At 43.0% G+C, this 24,992-nt stretch overlaps 1 protein-coding gene across 3 annotated transcripts in view; it reads right to left on the bottom strand.

Moving 5' to 3' along the window:
• LOC138206973 (receptor tyrosine-protein kinase erbB-4-like) overlaps positions 1 to 24,699 on the bottom strand; it is a 214,241-nt gene extending 189,542 nt beyond the window's left edge. For all 3 annotated transcript variants that reach the window (XM_069163915.1, XM_069163918.1, XM_069163917.1), the window contains exon 1: positions 24,363 to 24,699. In XM_069163915.1, coding sequence (XP_069020016.1) covers positions 24,363 to 24,426 — 64 coding nt within the window. In that variant the 5' untranslated portion in view covers positions 24,427 to 24,699. The remainder of the gene's footprint in view (positions 1 to 24,362) is intronic.
• Positions 24,700 to 24,992: the final 293 nt, after the last annotated feature.

Here is a 24,992-nt window from a genome sequence, read left to right as displayed (position 1 = left end):
TGTTAATTATCGAAGCCTGTTTTCCTGTCTTCCACCACGGGTATTGTGTGTTTGCTTGCAGCAAATGTACAGAGATGCATGCACGCAAATGATACAACCTGGTATCACGGCAAAGGTTGAAATACACCAGTCAGTCCACGAGACGATACGGTGTCAGTGGCACGTTTTTGCCTCATCTCAGCATGAAAAAACATGTGTGGTTCAGGCACCAAAAACTATGTGGTTAGGTTTAAGTAAAGATCGCAGTTCCAGTTAAAATAAGTAATATACCTTCGGTCAAGTGGAAGGACTTGAGCATATTTTTGCTATATATGCCATACATGTCCAAGGCAGGAGATTATTTTGGCCAAATTTGCATTTAGGACCGACCTCCCTCAAAACACTAAATGTCTTAAGAGGATAAAAAGAATCAGGTTTATCTGAAAGTGAAGCAGCTACATCATTTGTGCACAGATAAAAAAGAACATTTTGCCTCTTAATTATTGGCTTAAAGAGCAAAAGAGGGCTTAAATTGAACCATGGGACACTCTTAAAACTACTAATTGCATGAGGTTTTATACAAACAGCACTATTTTCATAGCCACTGGCATTCAAAGCAGGAGGGATCTGTCTAAAAACGATCAAAGATCTGGAGATAAATGACAATTTCACTGGCAACAAAAGATACAGATGAATGTCGAATGAATTGAACTGAGATGGTAGTTCATCACCAAGAAATAATTTCATGTTCAGCTTGATGTATGGATGGATGCCTGGACGGTACGAAGGCAGAACGATCACCACAGATTTGCGCTCGCAACATGACAGCATGCCATTCTCTCCCGCCCATATGTTGCTGTGCTTACTCCCTCCTGTTCCATCCATCTAATAATGGAAGGAGGATGAGGGAAAATGCCTCAGCGTCAATGGCCCAGCCACTGAGATTCCATTATTACACCCATAAATCCTCCCAATCCCCCCATCTCTCCCTCTTTCCTCCCCCCGCTTTTCTCTTTCTTTCCGTCTCATACACAAGCAGTATCCATGTTTGGATGACAAAACGTGTAACACACACACACACACACACACACTTGAGAGCGTTAACGTCTTCTTGAAAAATAACCGTCTATCACGACGTCAGCGCCCACACTTCGGTTCCCTCGAGGCAGCTCTAACTGCTGCCATTAAAGAGTGTTAGAGGATGTGTGCGGCAGGTGTGTGTACCCAAGTTTTACTTCGTTTCAGCCACATTTTCACTGTTTATTTATTCAGTATTTGTGTTTCTTTCCCCTAAAAGAGTACCTATATTTACATTTACAAGAGCACACGTGAAAGCAGGTGTGTTTCAGTGTCGACAATGAAGCCTGTAATGAACGTGTATTAGTCCATTCATCCCTTGAGGGAGGAGATTCACCCTTCAGAGGCCTCAGATTTACAGGCCTGCTCCATGACTGGAGGATGCAGGGCTCGACTCTCGATGCCTGACCTAATGGCTCACAGACAGGCTGGTGGTGATAAAGAAAGACCCTCGGTGAACCCGATTAAACAATGGGTTCGGCGAAATAGCTGGACCATGACAAACGAACCTGCCCGCATGTAGCAATCACACCGGAATAAAAGGGGGGAGGAAGAAGAGGAAGAAGTGGGGGGGAAGTAGGACAGAGGAAGGCAAATCACCTCTCTCTCGCTGCCAACTGGTTTTTGTTGAGTGGCGTTCAGTTCAATAGCGTGATTAATTAGGTGTGAAGGGAGAGTGCGATACGGTCTGCAGCAGAGTGAGATGTGAAGACTTGCATTTCACAGATAGCAAAAAAAAAAAAAAAAAAAAAAGGAAGCCATGGAGCCAAGCACATAGCAGTACCATCCATTCCCTGCTGACTGCTGTGAGTTTCTCATATGGGAGTGGAAGTGAGCGCGGCACCAGCTCATCGTTTGCATCAGCTCATCTGCCATCAGAAAGACCACCAAAAAAAGAAGATGGAGTTTCAAATGACCAGCAGTGGAGATCAGAAGGGCGCCACCTCAAATCTCTAAACTAACTAGCTCAAGCCTAGCTTCACACATTGTATATTTACATCTTGGTCTAAATTTGTCAGAACTTGTGTTCCTGAATGTTTCAAACTGATCCTTAGCCCAAAATGTGATGAGAGCATACGGGGAGAGTCTGAAGTGGACAACCTGTTTTTCCAGACTATTAAAACTGTTGCTGTAAAGAGAGAATTAATTGTGATTGAAATAAATGTTTGCATTTGTTTACATTGTGAAAATTCTTAAATTTGGTGTTAAAACAGTGAATTTTTTTTAAAATGTGCTTTAAATTATCACATCTCTGTGGCAAAATACATATTTTATTACATTGTACAAACTTTCTTCATGTCATGCAACCTTAAAATGAATGTCTGATGCTCCCTTGAGCAAGGCATTGCAACTAGAAACACTCGAGTGAAGCTGCTCGGTGGGCAGAATTACAAAGAGTTGTATTTGCTCTGGAGGAGCTCTCGAGTGTATTTGTGGCGGCATGGACATGAGGCAAAACGTTGCTGAAAAGGAGCATGAATGCTCAGCCAGGCTGAAATATATATATATAAAAAAAAAAAACACACACACACAGCAGCTCTGTACGGTTGAATGAAAACTGACTTTACAGAAGCGACTGCCTTTACTGAAGCGATCTGGGGCCCTGAGCGCACACAAATCAGTCTCTCTCAAGGAAAAGAAAACGGACTTGTTTGCTTCAGTTCAACTTTTCAAATAAAACTTGTGAGAAGACAACACATCCGGGACGTTGTTCTCAAAGGGGAGCAGCCGCTGGTGAGGCTTGTTCTCTGGAAAGGCTGCGCAGAAGGAAAGTGACGGTAATTTCCAAAAATGAACATCAGCCTCAGAGTGTGTTGCGTGACGACAATGAAAGCGAACTCTCCTTCACCTCGCATTCTTTGTATCCAGCTCTTTCTGCCGTCTCTCTGCACCACGTTTTCACCAAACTCCCCCCTTCCTCAAACTCCCTACCTCCCCTTCAGTCGGCACGTGCAGTGGATGGTCTCTAATTAATCCATAGCTGTCAGTGGGGAGCGGTTTGCTTGTTTACTCTTATTGAAATTAGCAAGGCTTGCCTCCCCAGAGACTCAGCGTCAGAAGCACAATTAGCTGGCACTGGACTAATTAGGACACGGTGCTAATGACACCTCCATGTCTGCATGGGTAAGGGAGCAATGGAAGCGAGAGGAAGAGAAGAAACGAGGGAGCCGAGCTTAGATGAGAGAAATTGAGGAGAAACGTGGCATATCCCAGCACAGATACTATACCTCAGAGGAGCTTGAATGGGGACAATAAGCTCACAGTCAAGCTGAGCTTACAGTGGCTGAGCCGGTGTCCCTGTTCACCCATCTTGGTGCGCGCGCACACACACACACACACACACACACACACACACACACACACACACACACACACACACACGCACACCCGCGCACACCCGCGCACACCATCCATCATGAAACACCAGTGGTGGGTTTGAAAAGAAGCAGCCTCCTATTTTCTCCTGCAGGCTTTCTCAACACCTTGGCGGGCAGCTGGCCTTCCCGCCACTACTACATGCCATTACCCTGATTATCACCCCTGTCAATCACATGCTTCGCCCGCCCCCCAGGGGAGGCACGGACAGCTAATTGGCAAGGCGACCAACCTCACAGAGGAAAGGAAAGGAAGTGGACACGCACACAGGAGAAGGATGCAAGCTGAGATCAATCAAACACACTCTGACAACTGACAATAATGGAAGCAAAGATGAGTGTCAGGAACATTAACAGAAGGAAAACATGTATTTTCTCACTAATCCGCACTGGAAATGAAACGATGAGAGTCAGGCGGCACATGTTACTCTGCGGGAGTAGGAAGGTCACGTATCAACTGTAAACAAGCTTTTTAAAGTTAACATGGGCTCTGATCTCTGGCACAATATGAAGGCGGCAGCCCACAAGACTAGAGTTAACCTCATTAGAAAAGAAAGAGGGCGTTAGTTTGTAAAGAAAAAGGACACCAGCGCCTTCAGTGAGGGTTTACTGAATGATCAGGATCAAAAGGTGACAATTTCAACTGCTCAGACATGATCGTTTCCTCTTATGAAAAGACCTAAGCGAAAGAAAGATATGTGCAGAGCTGCAAAGCTGCTCCATCACTTTGTCTAAGTACCGGTTTGAGTTGTTCAAGACTGATTTCAAGATAGGAAATTTCAAGACTGATCACGATTTCTGCACCACAGCTGGTGTTGCTTTTTAACTTGTTAGGGTGATAAAAGCAGCTCATCAAATGCCACCGAATTTCATCTGGGGAAAAATAAAAAAGCAGCACACTATCTCCTACCTCCTCCTGTCTTTCTAAAACACTTCTTCTTCCATGCTTTTTTTGCTCGTCTTTTTCTCCACATGGGTAATTGTGATTTCAGACTACAAAGGCGTTAAGTCTTCAGAGAAACAGAACTCTCATCGTTTAAAATAAAATAAAAAAAGAAGGCTAAAACGGGGAATTCAAGGTCAAAGAGAGACACACAAATCTCTGCCTTAGTTCAAGGGAGCAAAAAGAGACTCGCTGCAGTGATGAGAGCGGCTCTCAAACTGTTTCTCAAGACTTTCTAGGACTTGATATGAGCCATGATTCTCAGGTGGTCTCTTCTGCATTGCAAAGGTAGGAGGGGGAAAAAAAGGACCAAACCCAAGTGGTAAACTCATGAAAGAATGATTGATTCAGCTGAGATCTATTGAAAAGTCTATGTATTCAGCAAAAATGACTGTAGGGTTTACAAAAGCTCCCTCGGTTAAGAAGAATCCCAAAGCTGAACAAATTCGGCCCAGTTTTAACAAGCTGTTATTTTGTTTTTATAATAATTTCTGACTTGAAATAATAACAAAAAGCCTGGTACTTCTGCATCAGGCATTGCTAAAACACTATATTCCTCCTGGTATTCTCAAAGTGGTTCAACACTCCACTCCGAGACTAAAAAGGAACTTCTGAAGACGAAAAACCTGTCACAGTCCACTGCTCTCTCAAGGTGCTTGATTTAAATAATGCAATGAACAAAAAAGGATATTCAGCGATACTTAGTGAGCAAGGAATGCACTCACAGCAATAAAAGGCAGTTTGAATAAAAAGGGTTCAAAAAATGACACAAACAATTGTGGCTTTACAAACCACCATCAAAACCTTTTAAAAGACAGGTCCTTGAAAATGCAAAAAAAGACACATTGCACACTTTTTAGCCTTTTAACATAAAAGAAAAGGACAAAATGGAGTGCTTTTCAAAACCATTTAGCAAAGATGGAAGTGAGGTTCCTTATGGGAAATACTAACCTTCACCTTCATCAGAGAAAATGTTTTTCTCTTCCTTTTTTATTTTTAATTCTTATAGATGCAACTCGAGGAAATTTTGTTGGATGTTTACCAATACTGGCCAATTGCGAGCTTGGCTCAAGCGGCAGCTGCAGTGTGAACGGGTACAACAGTGGCAGCCAAGCGGCAGATGGAATCAGGCGTGAAAGACTCAGCTGCAAAATAGCAAAGAGGGGTTGAGAACGGTGAAAAGCGAAAACGCAGTGGGGACAGCGAGGAGGACGGAGAGGACGGAGAGGAGGGAGAGGAGGGAGAGAACGGAGAGGTCGCAGAGGCGGTGTCAGTGTCAAACATCACCAATTTAAGGTCAAGACTGTGTGTGTAGCTTCCACCTATGAATACTTACTGTATACAATCAGTCAGAGCATTTATTTGTGCAGTTGAGGGTTTAAATATTAGCTGTCATACTAAACATTTATGCGTTCTGAGTGTGTGTGTGTGTGTGTGTGTGTGTGTGTGTGTGTGTGTGTGTGTGTGTGTGTGTGTGTGTGTGTGCACGTCCCAGGCGGTTTCCCACACAGCAAGGTCTGCTTGGTGTGAGGCTGATGAATGAGGCCTGCTAGCAGCCTGGACACTCCCATTTAACACAGCATGGAGCTACAAACTGCCACTATAGCAGACAGTAGCAGCATGGGAATACACCCACACACACAAAATAGGTACTGGCACGGCTGCACCCTCAAACTAACAAACCACGACTGCTCTGGCCAGAAAACAACAGCACAGGCTGATTGTGCGAATGCTTAAAATGACCCGTGTTAACATTTTCCTGACAAGTGGCCCCTTGCTGTCATCTGAATAATGACTGTCCTCACTGAGCGGACCAGGCGGAAGAGGAATGATATGATGTTCCACTGCTGTAAAACCTCTTACACAAAGGTGTCACAATAATTACAATGTTATGAACAATAACCATCTAATAATGGTCCAATCAGTCAAATATGTAGCAACAATTTGCTCTAATTATGTTTCTTTTTCTGCAACAAGTCAGGTGAAAACATAAATGTATGAATGTGACATGTTCCTATCTTCTGCCAACTTTCAGGAGTTATTTTAAACAAGTAACTTTAACAGTACATGTTAATATGACTTGCTTTTGCAAACAACAAACACAGAGGATATCTGTAAATACACACAATGCATCTAAACAATCTATCCTAAGAGATACAGTAAAATGTCACTGATAAAAAGGTGACAGCAAAAGAAAAAAGCACGAATGAAGGATGTACATTTTGTCAGAGGGGAAAAGTGGCACAATACCCATAATCAAACCATCATGTAGAAAACAGGAAGCAGGAAATCACACTGTACATGGCTTGACATTTAGACTGCACTTCTGCTGAAACAAACATGTGGGAAAAAAAGATGTGTGTGCTGCTGGTGTTTAGGTTGGATTTAATTAGTGAGTCAAACATGTGGTATTTAAATGGTGAATTAGCAGCACTGTGAATTGGCCATATTGGTCCAAGCCGTGGCAGAGAGCACGTTTAGCAGCTCCGGGGATTGTCCATGCGTGCAAACATGCATGCGTGCACACATGCGCACACACACACGCAACCGCACACCCCACTGAGCAAAGCCATAACAGAACACACTTAATTATACTCTTAATTAAGCTGGAACTCAAAAGGCTAACAACACACACTGTGCGGAAAACCGCACGGCAAGTTAAGATTGTGTTTGTGTGTGTGTGTGCAAATTAATGACATGCTTCTGATTAGCTGGTGTGTGCGTTTGCATGTTCAATATGCATGTTTAATTTGCTGGTGTGTGTGTGCGTGCATGCGTGCGCATTTGGGAGTCTTTGGGCAAATTAATGTTGTTTCTCTTGGTACATGTGTTTTGCATACATGAATGTGTTCCTGACTTCCTGTACATGTTTGTGTCCGTAGGTGAGCTAAATTTAAAAGGAGCATTCACCCTCAATACGGTGTTCTTCCATATCCATGAATATATACAGCCACGGAGATAAGTCAGGCTTTATTTGGCTACGTTTTGGGAAGGTGTCTCTCGTAAAAGCCGTTCACTGCGAACGAACATTCACCTTCAACTACAACTGGGTGATATTGTCACGTGTGCTTTGCTTGAATACTATTTCAAGCCATGTAGTGTATTTGCCACATGTACTATGTTGATGTCTTTCATTGCTCTTCATGTGAGGTGTACACCATATTGCGTTGTCCCTCTGTCTGTCCGTCCAAGCGGCCGTCTGCCTCATCCGCACTGAACATGTGTTGTGATGCAAATGAGGCCTGCCGCCTCCACGCTACAACACCACTTTTTAATTGAACCTTTTGATCTGTGGCTAATTCCACTAATTAGCAGCACTATTTCCCCAACAGAATGTTTTCTGCTGTGTAACTGTGTGTGTGTGTGTGTGTGTGTGTGTGTGTGTGTGTGTGTGTGTGTGTGTGTGTGCGCGTGTGCGTCAGTCCCCCTTTCGCTAAACTACCCACCAAGCCAATTGCCGGCTGGCATTTAAAAGGGCTTCCAAAATAAGCAAATCTCTATTCTTTATCTGAGGCGTCAAACAGACAGGTGTACTGTTAAAGGTAATAATGTTACATAAAAAAAAGCACAGATGCTCATTATACAGGCACATAGGCAAATGAGCAGTAAGTGTTTTATGCGCCCGTATAGTTTTATGTCAGTGTTGTACTCTCATCGCCTCTGAGCGTGCAAGGAACCGAGAGGTGTTTGTGAATCTGTGCTGATATGAATGCAGCTGCAGTCTGTTACTGAATGCAGTTTATAGCCACTGTGTTAAATGTGATGATTAGTTTTAATTTGTGCCTCCATGTAGTAAATTATATCTGCGATATACACTTTGTGTGCAAGCAGCCTACAAATGCTACATATATAAACACTCGCAGATCGTTATTAACTTTAAGGCCAGCGCACATCAGCGAACAACACAATCCAATTTAAAGTTTGTGCTTCTCCTCTCACTGCTCCGACAGCTTTATTCAATCACACACTCTCCTAAAGCGGTGGTTCTCAACTTTTGGAGTGGGTCATCAATGTGTGCGTGACTTGTCTTTTGAACTACTCCTGCCACTGCATCCTCAACTCTGAGCTTTAACAACAAGTCATGTTTTGTGCCAAAGCGACGACTGTTCGGAACATCGTGAGCATTTGGAAATGTATTACATTGCATAAGTGGTTTGAAGTGGTTTCTCTGAGCTGTGAAAGCCAATTAGTCCATTAATTGATGAAGTGATCAATAGAAAATAAGTTGCCAACAAACACTTTAATAATTAACACCGCTTAAACACCAAACATTTCATTTTAAATGTAAATGCTCTTTAAATGTAAAGATTCACTACAGTTCTTGCATCTGTCTGATTTCACAGTAAATTGAAGATCTTTGGGGTGAACTGTAAACAAGCAGGGAATTGTTCACGCTGAGCTCAATTTTTGTAACTTTTCGAGATTAAATGTAAAATCAATTAATCGAGAAAATAGACCGGCAGACTGTGGATGTTTTGATTAATATTGCCACGAGTCTGGTTCACCATTACAATCTAATGCAGATGTTGCAAACAGATTCATCACTGTGATTTTATCCAACAAATCACCCCTTTTTTTTTTTTTAAGACAAAATAAACAACAACTTAATTCTACATTTTAAACCTCAAGTCAAAGCACAGTTACTCACAAAGTGCACATTTGTGTTCTTCTAATTCTTACACTCCAGTGAAAGCTCATAAAATGCTGCCTCCAGTTTAGTAAAAAAAAAAAAAAAAATGTCATTACTGAAAAATTAACTTTAGCTTCATCTACAAAACTGTGAATGTGAGCAAACACTGTGTCAGAATCATTAATTACTTAATTTTAACTTGTGGAGCAGCAATCACTTTTAGAAAAGAAAGTTTAAAAGTGGAGGTTATCTTATTTCCGAGCCGCAATTTCACTGCCAGTGTTCTCTCTCACACACACACACACACACACACACACACACACACACACACACACACACACACAACCTCCTGCTTTCTTCCCCATTGTTGCAGTCCTCTGTGAATCTACAAAGTTGTCTTGATAACTAGGGACCCCCCACTGCCTTCCTCCCCGAGATGGCCGATTACCGCAGCCCTCCCACTGATAAAACTGGGTCCTTGCATCATCATCTCTCCTTGCAGAGCTTCGTTAGAGTTCCCTTACCTCCAAACATTTTAACTAGATTTATTTCAGAATGGCGATAGCTCATTGCTCCTGATATAGAGCTGAAGGTACTTTGTCTGCAGGAGTTTAAATCAGTGGGAAAATATTGAAGAAAACAAAGCAAGGCAGCTCTCAGAGGTGATGAAAGGCCTTCATTAAGTTCAAATGTTCCCGGTTCAGAGTGTGTGACAGAAATTTAACACTCTCATAATGTTTTCCGAGAAGAGCAGCCTTTTACTTGTTTCCTTTTTCCACATTTGCCTTGAATGAGGGTTTATGTGGTCTCTGGTGGCATGTATGCATTTAAAAAGGAGCTGAACTTGTTCGCAGAGGGATTGAAGGAGCGCGAATGTGGTTTCTCATATGTTTGATGTCACACAACAAAGGAGCGTTCAAGCCTGGAAGCAATGTGCTGCGAAACAGCAACACAGCACAGTTACAAACTTAGAATGCCATGTCAGCTTTTGGCATTGCTGACTTTCCCATCCTCTCTCTTTCTCCGCCATGCCACTCAAAAACTTCCAGGCAGGGAAAATGAGATGGAGCGATGAAGGAGGTGATATGTGTCAGGACAAAGGAGGAAGAGTGAGTGACAGGCCTACAGTCCGTCCTTCCCATGTTAGCCTGATCATGACTGCATCCACAGTCACACGCATGTAAACAGCCTGTGTGTATGCACCACTTCTAAACAAGTGCCAAAGCTCGATTACAGTCTGAAAAGAGGTAGCCGCTCTCAAGACTACAATTGATTATGTCTGGTTTCCTCATGGCACTCGATAAATTACTTGAACAGAGCAGCAGCAGCTCACAATCTTTTTTACTGTTGGTTCAAGAACAGGAACCAAACTGGGACTAACAATTGGTACACAATCAACAATGTTATTATTTTTGATTACTGTTATAATTCTTATTGTATTCAATTACCTTTTTTTCTCCATTACCTTGGAATAAAAAAGCAGACAGTTCTATAAAAGCTCCAACAGTCAGACTATGTGGGGTTAGATATATTGGTTTGCCATTTTATCTCGCAGACAGTGGCCTTTTATTAAATATCAGATATCAGCCCGTCAGTGTCCTCTATCACAGAAATGATGGATGTTCTTCCCGAACCACAGCCGCACTCAAAAAATAAAGGCTCCACAAACTGCAATGCAGGTTTGTTTTCATTGGCATTCTATATTAACGGTCTGGGTTTTTGTTCATTAAATCCTCATTTTAAGGCAGGTGGAGGGGGACAGCTTGGCTCAAGGAACTGCAAAGCTATCCAATAGAAATACATTAGCTGAAATGCAGAGTCGTGCGATGGTCCGAATCATATTTTCGAAGTCTCCATCCACTGTCACTGTGCTTCTTTAAAAGAAAATCGCTGAGTATCAGCATTTAATGTCTCTAAATCGTATGAGACTATAAAAAGGCTTTGCAAACAAGAGTACAGGAGTAATAATTGCAGTTTAACCACACACTAGTTTCAGTTTGGGACAATTCTAACTGCCTTCCACTGCCAACCAATGCAGAAAACCCGATCTTAGACTTTTATCAGTATTTAGGAGCTCTCCGAGGTCAAAGTTATAAAGGAAAAGTTAACAGAAACTACAAATGTGTTATTGAATTTGTTAGCAGCATGAGCTTTAATAAAATAGAAAGAAAAGCAGCAATTTCCAGAAATTTGAAGATGAAGGTCTGCACTCTTCTGGGAAAGCTCACCACAAGATTTTAGAACCTGGCTGCACTACAGACTGCTGATTTGCTCCCATTTAATCACAAGAGCATTAGTGAGGTTCAACACTGATGTTGCACTTGAGGTCAGAGCTCCGGAGTGTCAAGTTATTCCACACCAAACTGGGCAAACTATTTCTTCATTACTTTGCACATCGGGCCAACGCAATCCCCAAACTGCTGCAAAGTGCAGTCAAAAACTTTAAACTTATACTCTAAATCGCTGGCATGTTGAGATTAGAGCAGCTCAGCATAATTAACAACAAAAGCTTAGAAGAGCTTAAATTCTATTATAACAGCGAGAGGTACGAGGAGGCTGAAAAAGCTGTGATCGTGTGCGTTTAAATGTCACATTACCAGATCTTGTTTAGAGAAGAAGGTGCTACAATTACCTGCTTCTTCCATTCTGAACACAACCTGCCTCGGGTTAGCCCTCCAAGCACGCACACACAAACAGGACTGCACATGCACACCTGCACCAATTCACAAACACGATGCTCCATGCACAAGCACGCCTGAGGCATCTGCACACTACCACCGCACCGGTCACACACACACACACACACACACACACACACACACACACACACACACACAGCTGATGCCATTTGGGAGCAGCGGCCTTGAGATGCAGCGCTCTAATTAAGTAAATGAGAGAATCGGAGGGGCAGATGGTGAGAGAAGAAGAAAAGGCAAATGGCCACACTTCCTCCTCTTTCTATGCGTGTTGCACACAGGGTTGCAAATGTTTCCTTTCCTTTTACCTCAGCCTTTTTTTTTTCCTGCCTCTTCTGCTTGCTTGCCTCTTCCTGGCAATTCTCTGCAAGAACACACGTCACGCTCGCTGTCTTGTTGAGATCTCTTTGTCTGTAATTCATGCTATCTCTGTTTCTCTCCCTCTCTGCCGTCTATGCTTCTACCCGTGTCTGTCCGTCCGTCCGTGTGTGTCCGTGTGTGTGCGTGCGTGTGCTCTCTGTACACCCATGTCACATGTCCTGCAGGTAGATATCACGCCCCAGAAAGGAAATGAAAACTCCCTGTAAGGAGGGAAATTAAATATGACAGCCTGCGTGTGTATCTAATATGTTCCTATGTAGGACAAACGACATATCTCCCTCTTCTCCGACTTTATGTCAGTGGATATTCTCTGTTCTTTAGCCTGACAGTGTCTGTCTCTGCGTGTGTGCACACTCTGTCTGGCATTTTCACTACAACTGGCTCTTATATCTTCACTTTAAAATAAAACACATGAGTGAGTAATAGTAGTTGTGAGGGAAATCAGTCTGAAATGACTCAAGAATGTTCATTTTTGCAATTCATTTATGAAAAATCCTCAGGCAACCGTGGCACATTTTTTATACTTATGGCCTACATGGTTTCAGCAATAACTAGTCTATAAATATCTCTCCGTATCGTTCTAATTGCTGGTTTTACAGATTTAAACTGCCCTCACATGCACAAGGGATTCCCTTGCATCAATGTTTGAAAAATTCCCTCGCTGATATGAAGCCTCACTGTTCCTTTACATCATATAATGAAATATTAAATCTAATCACTTTCTACTGCTGCCGTTTCACAATAAAGTCACTCGACTGGAAAAACACTGCCAGCCTTTTTATTTTTATTGTGAAAATGGCCCTGAAAGATAACAAATTACTATTTCTGCTTTTCAAATACTTACTGACGAATAGGATTGTACTTTTTTAAACTTAATTGGATTTAAAATGTTTCGTTGTCTGGGAAAAAATAGCCAACTTAAAAGCACTCCATAATCCAGCACAAAAAGCTAAGAGACCACAACAATGAGTTTTGGGAGTGAACCTGTTTGTATGCCCCACTGCCCCGCGGTTGAAACACGATTTCAAGAGAGAAAAAGCCTTTTTTGAGAATTTCATTTTCAAGCGGAACCTGGGCTCACAGAGGGCAGCGGCATGACAGCATGAAGCACTGTCTGAAAACCCCGGACGGAGAAACCACGTGAACGTTTATCTCTGCTTCTCTAAATGTTTCACTGTCCGTCTTTTCTCTCCATCTTCTTTGCTCTGGATTTTCTCACAGTCCTTATCTGCAGGAAAACACATGAATACAAGCAGCCACTCTGGAACTTAATGGACTCAGAGTGAACCTCAGATGAAGCAACATTAAGATACTTCAAGTACTTGAACATCAGTTTCATTGAAATAAAGTTGCTTTGATCAATGTTTAATATACTGTATGTTTCTCTCATATTTTAACCTTTATAACGTGGCTGCGTTATAATTCAAGCTCCAGATCTTAATGTGTCGAATATGTCATCAACAATTTTGTGAAAATTGTTTGGTATTTAAAAAGCAAACGTGCCAAACACAGCATACTTGGTGAAGTAGGATGGCGTTGAGGAACCTGAAAGCATGAGGAGAAAGAAAAAAAAAGCTACGGCACAGTCTGGTTGATCAGACGTGGATGCTGAGGTATCATCTGCCAGACGGCAGGGGGACAAAGAGCTCGTGGGGGGGCGGGGGGGTGGTCCACGATGCTGGACGTCTTGCGGAGGCTGCGTGTGCTGAACGTGGGCACACCGATGATGTCTGTCTTGACAACCACCTGGAGTATCTCGAGGTCAGAACTGCAACAGTTATCACACTAAGAACTTTGATTTTCATCGCCCTGTTTTCTTGATCTTTGTCTTATGAGTCAGCCAACCTTATGAAAGAGCAGAACTAAATCACAAGAGTAGCCATTTAATAACATGACTGCACCACTGAGTATGAAACACAGTCAAGTAATGAAAGCTGCAGTCATTTACACACATTCTTCTATCACATTCAGCCAATCTTAGCCTCTATTTTTTTTTTTTTTTTTAAGCAAACTTCTTGCACATTCTGGATCAATTTAGACAAAATTTAACATCTGAAAACACCAACTTCTTTAGTAAAAGGGATTGTTTTCTTATCCAAAACAGTAAATTTACATATTGGCCCCATTTTGTAATTATAGCCATCCCTCGTTATTCCCTTCTCAGCAAGGAGAAAACCAGGTATCTTTCATATATTTGACAATATTTTAATAACATTTTGTTTTGGCTTGTAATTGTGTATAAAATCCAGCTGGCAATATGTTTTCTACAAATTTGACAATTTAAATACATGATTTGGTGATAAATAAACACATGCACACACACACTCAGTGTTTGTTTTCCATCTTTTCCTTTTCTTCAGGTATGACAAACATGTGTGACCCTCATTAGCATTATCCATGGAGACCAAACAAAACAGGGCTGCGTATGTGCGTGACACATCCCACTGATCATGACACAATTCACAATCTCACAATAGATACTTGACAAACACACAACTGCAAGCCTTGGCCCACACTGTTGCAACCCCCCCCCCCCCCCCCCCCACACACACACCCCCACACACAGTGCCTGTGTGGCCCGAGCTGATTAATTGGAGCGTTCAGCGGCGGTGATAGCTGTACTCCTCAGAGACAACACACTGTCTCTCCCACTCCACCTTAACCTCTGCTGGCCACACACACACACACACACACACACACACACACACACACACACATTCATCTCTTCCTTTCTCAGCTGAAATTAGACCGCCTCTCTTCCTTTCTCTCTGTCCCATCTTGCAAATGACCCACCACTGGCTCACGTTCACCTTGCCGAGAGCAATCGCGTTCTAGCCGCGGAGCAACTGGTTAAGGTACGGCGCAGGGGAGCACTCAGGTGTGTGTGAGACTGCCTGAGAGTGTGGTTTTGCCTCTCAGCTGCAGAAAAATTAATGAACCGACACACAAAACCGTAGAAATGCACAAACAGATTCATATAAATGTACTCTTTCCAGTGCTGTCTCATCTTTCTTAGTGCTGAAGGTGACTCACCTCACACACACACACACACACACACACACACACACACACACACACACACACACAGTCAGTGCCTGGCCAAGGTTTTCTCCTCCGCAAGTTTTATGTACCTTTAAACCTGCCGAAGGAGCAGCCATATTTCTGCTGGACTGCAAGGTGACTTCAGAGAGAACAGAAAGAAAAAAAAAAGGTGCGGAGAAGGGAGGTGTAATGAGGATAAAAAGAACAAGTGGCAACAGAGAAAGAGTCTCCACCTCTGGTCAAGGTATTGTTCGATGCCGACCGACCCACAATCCCTCACTGTCACCCTCCTCTCTCTTTCTATTGTCTCTGCCTCATCCTCTCATGCTGGCTCCTTATCTATCCTGAGAGACTTTCCATCTCTTTTACCTCTGCTTTGTCTCGCTTTGTCTCCCTTTGCTCTCGAACACACACACACACACTCCCTCGGACGCACACACCTCCACCTTTTCTCTCCCTCCCCCTCTCTATTCCCACCCTCCCCAGTCAGCTGTCATGGCTGCCACTTTCTCGCGCCCACTCATTTATTACAGGTCACCATTGCAGGGGGGGGCCATTTAAAAAGGACAGCGTGCCCTATCTGAGCAAGCAGCCTCCAACTCATGCAATATACATGGCCTTTCAGATACTGTACATAAACACATGCAAACACGTAATGGAAACTGATAGGCACAAAATTTTGCATACGTGCAAATTACAACTGACCACATACAAACACAAATGAACAACACAAAGTCATCCACGCTTGCTCAGGTGTACATAAAAAATATCAACTTGTATAGACGCCAACTTGAAATTACACAAACGTACAGTTATGACAAACAAGTCTTTCAAGATACTGAAGATATAATAACTACAAAATTCAAACAAATCTTGATTTTTTTTTTTTTTTTTCTTTGAATCCTCACAATTTCCACACTGGAAGAATTCTGCCAATTTAATCAGTGGCTGCAGTCTACAACATAAAAGTAATCAGTGATTCAGATACACTTTACACGCTACAGTCAAATTCAGATCAAGCCTCTTTCTCTATTAACAAACTTAATCAAATGTCTTTGATTCGCCAGAACTTGTCTTCTCAGGCAGGGTTTACCCTCAGGTTATGTTCTCTCACTCCTAACAAGCTCTCACAGTTTTTACCCCCTTATTTTACATCAAAGAAAATTATCTGATCAAAATTTAAACAATTTACTGCAACAACACACATCATGATTGCAAATGTTGGTGCGGTTCAAAAAGTGAACAGACTACGAATAAGGTCATGTGGGGCCACATTAAAAACGCACAATCACTCCTGATGTCGAGACTGTACAGGCTCTGCAGTTCAGATGCACTACAGCCGTCTATTTTTACGATTCCCCTCTCGAGAAAGAACACGGCATGTTTCCGTGGTTTGAACACAGTTTTAATCCTGCAGAATCAGCAGAACATGAGCTGAAGTCGCAGCGAGCGATGGTCGCGTAGATCTGGGTTCGTGTACGTTAAACACTGGAGCGACATCACGCAGATATCATATTTTAATCCTCATAAACAATACCTTTCTGTGCCACGACGACAGCTGGAAAAATACAACAATCCCTTGTTTTCTCGTTTCTTTTAATTGTGGGCAAATATTCAGAAAATAATTACAGACAGACTGTGGCAGAGGCAGCCTGACAGACACAAAGTCGCACATGCTTGAGGATACAGAGTATCAATACCACACACACACAAGCAGAAATTAATACACACTCTCGCAGCGCCAGACAGATTAAGGCCCTGATTAAGGCGGGTGTCGCATAAAAGTCTTGGAACATTAAATATTCTTAATTTGTGGTGTAATTAAACAGATTAGCTGCCGTGAATATCTTATCAGGGATTAGCTCACACACAATACACTAGGCATGACTGCACACACACACACACGTTGAATGTGTGTGTGTGTGTGTGTGTGTGTGTGTGTGTGTGTGAGAGAGAGAGCAACACAGCAAAGATAAAGACAAAAACCTACAGGTTGTGGTTGAATCGTCAGATCGACACATGCACACGAGGGATTAGACACCAATGATCATTTCTCTCTTCACAGACTTTCATTAAAACGCAAGCCTTTGCCAAGGTTACAGGAAAAAAAAAAAAATTCTATTGTGATTCTAATGCCTTCTATTGTGCCGCGCTGAGAGCCAGAACAGAAAGCAGGGGAAGCAAGGAAAAGAAGGCAAAGGAACCAAAAAGAAAAGAGAGCCGGGACTCGTTGTGAAAGACTGAGTCGATTGCACTTGATCCTGCTTCGCCAAAGAAGTGGTGCCAATCAAAGGAAGCTGAACACTGTCCCACTTCCTGTGTTGGCCTGCTGCCTGAGCACAGCGCTGAAAATGTAAAGTCAAAGCCAGCTCTTGTATACACAAGCACAAATGGATGCATATGCACATATACATATTTGTGCAGATCAGGCACTGATTGCCTATAAGCGTTAACTGTAAATCAGAGTCCTTTGCCAAACCTAAACCTTATGCTGAACTAGGATAACTAGTGTAAATGCCAATATTGAATTTGCTGTAATGGTACTTTTACTTATGTAAAGGATCTGAAAATGTCTTCCACCACTGAAAACACTTAAACAGTAACTCCAAAGCTGTAACTCCAAAGCTCCTGGACTTTGCACTGATGTGGATTTTAGCATCTTAAGAGGGAGGCTGTGGCTCAGTCAGTAGACTGGGGTGCACACTAATCGGAAGGTTGGTGGTTCAATCCCCACCTCCTCCTGTCCACATGCCTAAGTTTAAGGGCGGCACGGTGGTGCAGTGGTTAGCACTGTCACCTCACAGCAAAAAAAAGGTTCCGGGTTCGAATCCGGTCCTGGGCCTTTCTGTGCGGAGTTTGCATGTTCTCCCTGTGCTTGCGTGGGTTCTCTCCGGGTTCTCTGGCTTCCTCCCATCATCCAAAAACATGCACCTCAGGTCAGGTTACCTGGCGCCGCGCTAGTGGCAGCCTGCTGCAGCATCTCCCCCCTGAGAGCCCCCCTGCTGTAGTGAAGAAATTTCCCCTCGGGGATTAATAAAGTGTATAAAATCCAAAAAATCAAATCATCTTTCAGTGAACAGTTTTGGTTGTCTGGCTCACAACGTTACACTGTTTTGGTCTGCTGTCCTCTGACCCTGTTGTCCAGCTGAAGCAAGAAAATATTTTCAACAAAAAAATCTCAGATTAACCCACTGTGTGCTACCTGTTAGCATTAGCTGCTGAAAAGACTTTAACATTTAACTTAAACTGTAACGATGAACCAAAGTCTTGACACAAAAATCAACACCTGAACCTCCATCCGAAGAGTGTAAAGCTCCCAAGCCTCAAGGTAGACACACACAGACACACATACTTGCATGTTAGCATATAAATGACAGTTTGAGTAGTGTATGAAGGAGCTGCAGACAGCACGATGTCCATGAAACAAATTGGGTGTCGTAATTAAAGGGGGGGGGAATGAGCTGTTTTCCATTCTCCCTGTGTGCTCAGTGACAGCCTCACTGTGTGTGTGTGTGTGTGTGTGTGTGTGTGAGCGATAGAAACAAAAAGGACAGGAAAGAGGAAAGAAGAGGAAATAAAACAGCTGTTAAAAAAGAGGAAAGAAAAGCAGACTCAGCGAAAGATGGATGAAACAGAACAGAGAGCTAAAACAGAAACGCAATGGGAGATGTTAATGGATGAGAGCAGGAAGGAGACATGATGTGTGTGTGAGGGAGAACTAAGCAGAGATAAGGAAATACAGAAAAGGAAAAGAGATGACAAATGTGTGAGACAGAGAGTTAATGAAATAAGGGACAAAGTAAAGAAGGTTTCCTATATGAGAGGAGAAATTCTGAAGTGGTGAGCCGGCCCACACTGCAAGGCAGGATCTGTGTGTGTGTGTGTGTGTGTGTGTGTGTGTGTGTGTGTGTGTGTGTGTGTGTGTGTGTGTGGGAAGCCCCTCAGACGCAGGATGGAGGCGTTTGTCTCTGAGTGGAATTACAAGTGGCGGGCCGGACAAACCCTCCAGTGGTCTAGAAGAAACAGAAGAAAAAAACAAAAACGATTCCTCTGTCTTTCCTGCCCTTTCTTTTCCTGGGCCAAGCCCTGCTCAGTCTGCTTTTGTGTGCATTTGTGGGTTTGTGTGTGAGAGAAAGGGAGAGAAAGAACCCAAACTCTAAAACTATATCCAAACTATTTAAACTAAACAATGAGGTGACATAATGCTGCCTCGCATTTAAAATCCACTAAACAAAGCTGCCACTGCTCCTTCACCCATTATGAACTTGCATGGCTGAGTGTGTGTGTATGAGAGCGAGAGAGAGAGAGACAGAGTCAGCATGCAAACAGAAATTTAAAGTGTGTGTGGATGCCTACAGTAAATCCTCATGCATGGGTGCTCTGTGTTTTCGATGTGAGTGAGATCTCAGTCCTCCTGAAAGGGGGACATCTGTGCCAGGCTTCCAGTCTTCGACTGGCCAATCTCACTCACACTAGCAGTTGGCACCGGACACCTCAGCACAACCAAAGCCAACCCTGCTCATCATTAGGAAGCAAAGGCACAGGGGTTCGAAAGTCTGTCCTGCCAAACCCACAAACACAGCGCCTGAGATGGAGAGGGACTACGAAGCTTTGGTGATTTACACAGGCCAATAAAGCCGCTATTTTGCACCCAAGCTTTGTATATTTTCCTTCCCATGCTGTGCAGTTGTGATTCCACATGTAAATATTTGTGTGGTTCGCAAACTCCACGAACAGAAGCCCCTCTGTACAGCAGGCGGGCAAACAAAATGTCAAGCAAACAGGCTTGTGACGTCGCCGGATTGCTTTCGAACGCCTGGGAAGAGAAAAGTAGGAGACAAAAAGACATCACTTTTTTTCCAGAGAGAACAGCGTCATCTTTGTTCGGCCCGTGCAGATAAGAATCTGAGCGCTGATTCGGACGGCAAGTACCACGAGAGGTAGTGTACTGCTGTCTCAGGCCTTGAAAAAGCGTTCCATCACCCCCACGCGTCACGCAGTCATTTGTAAGGCTTCCCTTACGGCCCGCTGAGACTGTCCAGCTTTGACAGAGGAAGCAAATAACGGCCCACACCTCAATGTCACCCTCACTGAACTGCAATTATTATTCTTTTGTGCAAACTGCCATATTTCATTCCAACCTCTCTCTGGCTCCGTCTCTTTTACTAGAGGACTCTCACAAAACGCACCGAACCCATAAAAATCTCCATCGGCTCGTCGGAAACGATCACACCATATCTGACTTCCATCCAGCCGCAGCCTGGCACGGGTTGAGCCTGGCAGATATCAAGTTATGATAGCAATGTTGACTAATTTAGAGCGAGATTGAATTCCTTCACCCTCCTCATCTCTCATGCTGTCAAATAAAGGGCTTGCGGTCTAGACTGATGCTATCAAAAAAAGCTTAATTAGCTGGTAATAAATTCTCATTTCCGCCAGTCTTCTACAAAGCCTCGGCCAGCACTGTGTGCCAGCTGATGAGCGCCCAGTAATTTGATACTGGCATTCAGTGGGTTCCCTTCCCGCCACCCCCTTCTCCCCCGGCCATTTCACAGGAGAGCACGTCTTTAAATGTCACCCAAACACGCACACGTACACGTGTGAATGCAGCATTTGTCATACACACTCGAGAGCTGGGGGTGATTAACATGTTTGAGCCATTTGTTTCAGCAAGATAGAGGATGATGAAATTACTGGTGTGAGCTTAATGGAAAAAGGAAGCAGAGGTGAGATTTTGTTTGGTAACACAACCGTTTTTTTAGCGTCAACCTGCAGTGCAGAACTTTTGTCTCCCTCATCTACCAGTGGGAGTAATTACAAAACACTGTTGACATGTGCATACTTTACAGAGTCCACTGTAGCCTTCTACGTTGTGGGTCTAAAATTGCAGATAAATAAAAAATTTAAAAAAGGCATCAAAATGTCCACAAAATGACTCATTTCACCATCAGAATTTGACCTATTTAATTTGATAACATTTGGAAAGTCTAGAAAAGCCATACAATAGAATAATTGCAGCCAAACCGGAGGTTAATGGAAGTGTCAGGTGCACACTCAAGGCACATTGAGCATGCCCAGTATGCAGCCGGCGAGGGACTGTCTCACCAGACACCAGATTTAAAAACTCTGTATATTGTGAAATACGGAGATATTTACCTGGCGGTGATAGGTTTAATCAACATTTTGTGAAATTGTTGGGTTTGAACGGAATTTATCTTCGTTTTGATGCAATGAAAGTTTAAATTTAAAAGAGAAGACCAATTCTTCCCCACAAGATTCTCCAAGTGGACAGAAAAATCAGTTGACCATCCTTTTTGATGTGACATTTTGGTGGCAGATCTTCTGCATCCACAGAGAACAGAATCTCGACCATCCTCCATCCTTCAAAACAAATGCACACATGACTAAACCTCGTCACAACTACAAGGGCAGACCACGGCAGTTTATTCAGGAGCTCAGAAACTGTTCTCAAGGTCCACTCTCTGATTTCAAAGCTTTTTACTGAGCTTTCTAATACTTGTCACTCAATACAAAGACAAATCAAATCATTTAATCAATAAGCGACTTTGATAACTGATCGATCATTTTTTTCAAGACGTGTCATTTATACCAGAGGACTGAATATCTTAGATTGTTTTTACACTGATGGTCCCATAAAAAAAAAATATATATAAAAAAAAAAATCTAGATTGGCTGCGAGGAATTCTTTCTCACAATTTATAGACAAAATGATAAATTGAGGGAATATTTGGCAGGTTAATCAATAACACATGACAATAGTTATTAGTTGCACACTAAAGACAACTACCCGGCTAAAAGCAGTGCAATCAATATATCACGGACGTCAGTTCACTTCGTTCAGACACCTTAGAGCTATCAGGAAAATGTGCCTGAGAAAAGTCGGCAGAGGCTCAATAGCCCAGATTTTATGTGCCGTCTTGCCTCCAAGAGTTGAGATTTTGCTGCACAAGGTCCAAGAAAGATGAGAAAGTAGATCAACCTCCCAGTGATCCAAGTGTAAATTGTATCTATCAATAAACACATTGTCAATCCTGAACTTTAAATGCTTACTTTTGATTCAAATTTAGACAAGTCTGCAGAGGAGCCCGCGGGTCTGCTGCCAACAGCCAGTCAGAATGGAGAAAAACATCAATCAAGTCACTTGCAGTGTGAACACCTCCATGCTTGGCACACATGTTCATACATCATACAAAGACACAGACACCCACCCACATAGTTGAGTGTATAGAGCTCGGCGGACAAGCTGACTGGCAGGAATGTTACAGACATTTGTCTCGTAGCGGGAGCGTACAGACAGATTCAATCACCATTTTAAAAGTGAACATCTCCAGCCTTGACTTCCTTCAACCTCACATGGCTTTAAATATGATTGATACAGGATGTTGGGAATGAATGTTCAAAGCTGCAATAAGGAGAGGGAGATTAAATGAAAGACAGACGAAGGAGTGGACAGAGAGCACACAAATATCCACTCAGTATCCCACTAACCCCCACACACAATGAATTTCCCCAGAGGCATAGCTCAGATTCCTGGGCAGAATTTGCATCACAAATATCTTGGATGGGAGTGTATGCATAGAGAATAAATAAACCAACGAGGGTGCCACTTTTCCTCCCCATTCATCCCGCCTGTCACCCATCCATCTGTGCATCCATCCACTCCTGTTTAATAGGCTGCATTCAGCGCCTTCCATCCATGATCCACACCAGAGGCAGCAGGGAAGTGTGTGTGTGTGTGTGTGTGTGTGTGTGTGTGTGTGTGTGTGTGTGTGTGTGTGCGTGCTTGTCTCCAGCTATGCCGGAGAACCAAAAGCCACCAGAGACCGAGGCAAAACTTTACCTGTCCCGAGAGGTGGGAAAAAAAAGTATCCTAGAATCCCATCTGTGCCTCTGAGAGATGGACATAGGCCAAATTCACCTCTGAACATCAACGCACAAACTTTCCCGTGTAAGTGGCAACACAGGAAAGTTTATTTCCATCCATTTATGGATGCTTGTTTTCACTCAGTTCAGCAGTCCTTGCCAACTAAGAAGTTTGATTCAGGCCAAAATAAAACACACTAAAACTGCAAAAAACTGTAGAGCATCTCAAAACAGAAGACTGGTATAAAATAAAGTCCCTACCTATGAATACGTGTGAACAAAAGCTGATTAAAAAGTTCAACCAGCATTTTTCAACTTCAAAGCCTCTTAAAATCTGCCTCAATAAACAGGCTGTGAGATTTTTATTGCAATCAATACATCAAAAATGTAATTTCAAGAGGGGATGCCTCATGTAGAAAGAGCAAATATCACAGACAAACTATCAGCAAATATCCAACAGGGGTGCCAAAGGAAAATCCGGGAACACATTAATAATAACACCATTAAATTCACAATTGAGTGCCATTGACGCATTAAAATCCTTTATAGGAATTTTCAGGATCATTAAAGTGATTTGCGTCAAGGGACTGACACCACAGGGGTCCTCATGATGAAAGCGGGATGTTTTTCCACTGCCTGTATAGCCCTCAGTATATCTGCTACATCTTAAATTATTCAAAGACAGTAAGAAATAACTGTGCCACTGGTGCAACGGAGCTCAATTCATATAAATTAGCGCAAATAGCCGCGGTCCTCGGTCTATCAGTGTCCGCTTAAGGGAAGTAAATTGAAAGGATGGCGCATTCATTCATATTTAGGGTATAATATAAAAGAGATCTGAGCTGCGCATACATGACAGATTCAGTTTTTCAGTGAATTTGGAAAGATATTTGATTGTGGATTTTTCTTTTGCCGGGAGGTTTATCAGATCGGGCACTCAAGTAAATGTCGAAAATGTGTCTGTTTTGCCTCGGATGAGTTTTAAAAATCTAAATAAGGTAAAAAAGCAGATATCGAAGGGGAGTTTGGAGAGCTTTTTACGCAGAGCCCGAAACTCTCCCGGAGGCTGCTGATTCTCGTAGTTGTCAGTGCGATGATTCAAATCAGCGTGGCTGCATGTGAACTGGTATTAAGTTTGCACGAGTGAGTAATTTAGAGCAAACAAAGCTGCTTACTACGATGTCCATTCGCTTAACAAGTTGTGTGATGTGGTCATTAAATTTAGCCTAAATGTAAATGTCTGTGTGAGAAAATAATTCTTGTTTTGGGGTGTTTGGACCCTCACTTTCATTCTACCTTATGAAGTTAGACCTGACAGAAGACCCAAACGTAGAGACGCGCATCCAAGCACTCACCTGACTGTGCTGCACTCGATCGGATCACCACCAAAGTGACGAGGACGCAAGCTGGGAACTTCATCTTTGAAAAGCCTGCTTGTGTTGTTAACTCCCGTAACTCACATGTCCAATTAAGATATCCTCGTTGATCACACACAAAAATAAACAACCAAAAGAAAAAAAAACGAGTCTCCTTGGCTTCTTGGACACTGGCAGAGTTTCCGTGCACACGCAGACCCAGCGCAGTGGAGAGCTTTTACGCACCGCGCCTCGTTGTGTTTGTTTATCGGTTCCCAGTCCAATGTTTAGGTCGGTTTCCACCGCGGATACTCTGAGCCATTTACTCCTCACGCCACCATTGCGCAGGTGGCTGGGGGGGGAGGGGGGTAGAGTGTGCGTGTTGGTGGTGGTGGGGGGTAGGAATGCTCTGAACACGCCTCTTTGGTATGATCGACAACTTCTTCAGCCTATCAAATCCGAGCCAAAAGATTCGGAGCAGTTTGTCTTTTTTTTGGAAATTCACCCACTCCACTTATCACCTCTCCTGATTGGTTATTAGGCTTAATTGTGGCTGTCAATACACCTGTCTGGAGCAGATTTTGGTTTGGTTTGGCGCTCAGCTGTGTGTCATCAACTGTGATGCATGTG

This window comes from Embiotoca jacksoni, unplaced genomic scaffold, assembly GCF_022577435.1.
Source record: "Embiotoca jacksoni isolate LCO1_2020_lvr unplaced genomic scaffold, fEmbJac1.0.p SCAF_30, whole genome shotgun sequence".
Lineage (NCBI taxonomy): Eukaryota > Metazoa > Chordata > Actinopteri > Embiotocidae > Embiotoca > Embiotoca jacksoni.
The sequence above is the reverse complement of the archived record's forward strand: the minus strand, read 5'-3'. Positions and strand labels throughout refer to the sequence as shown.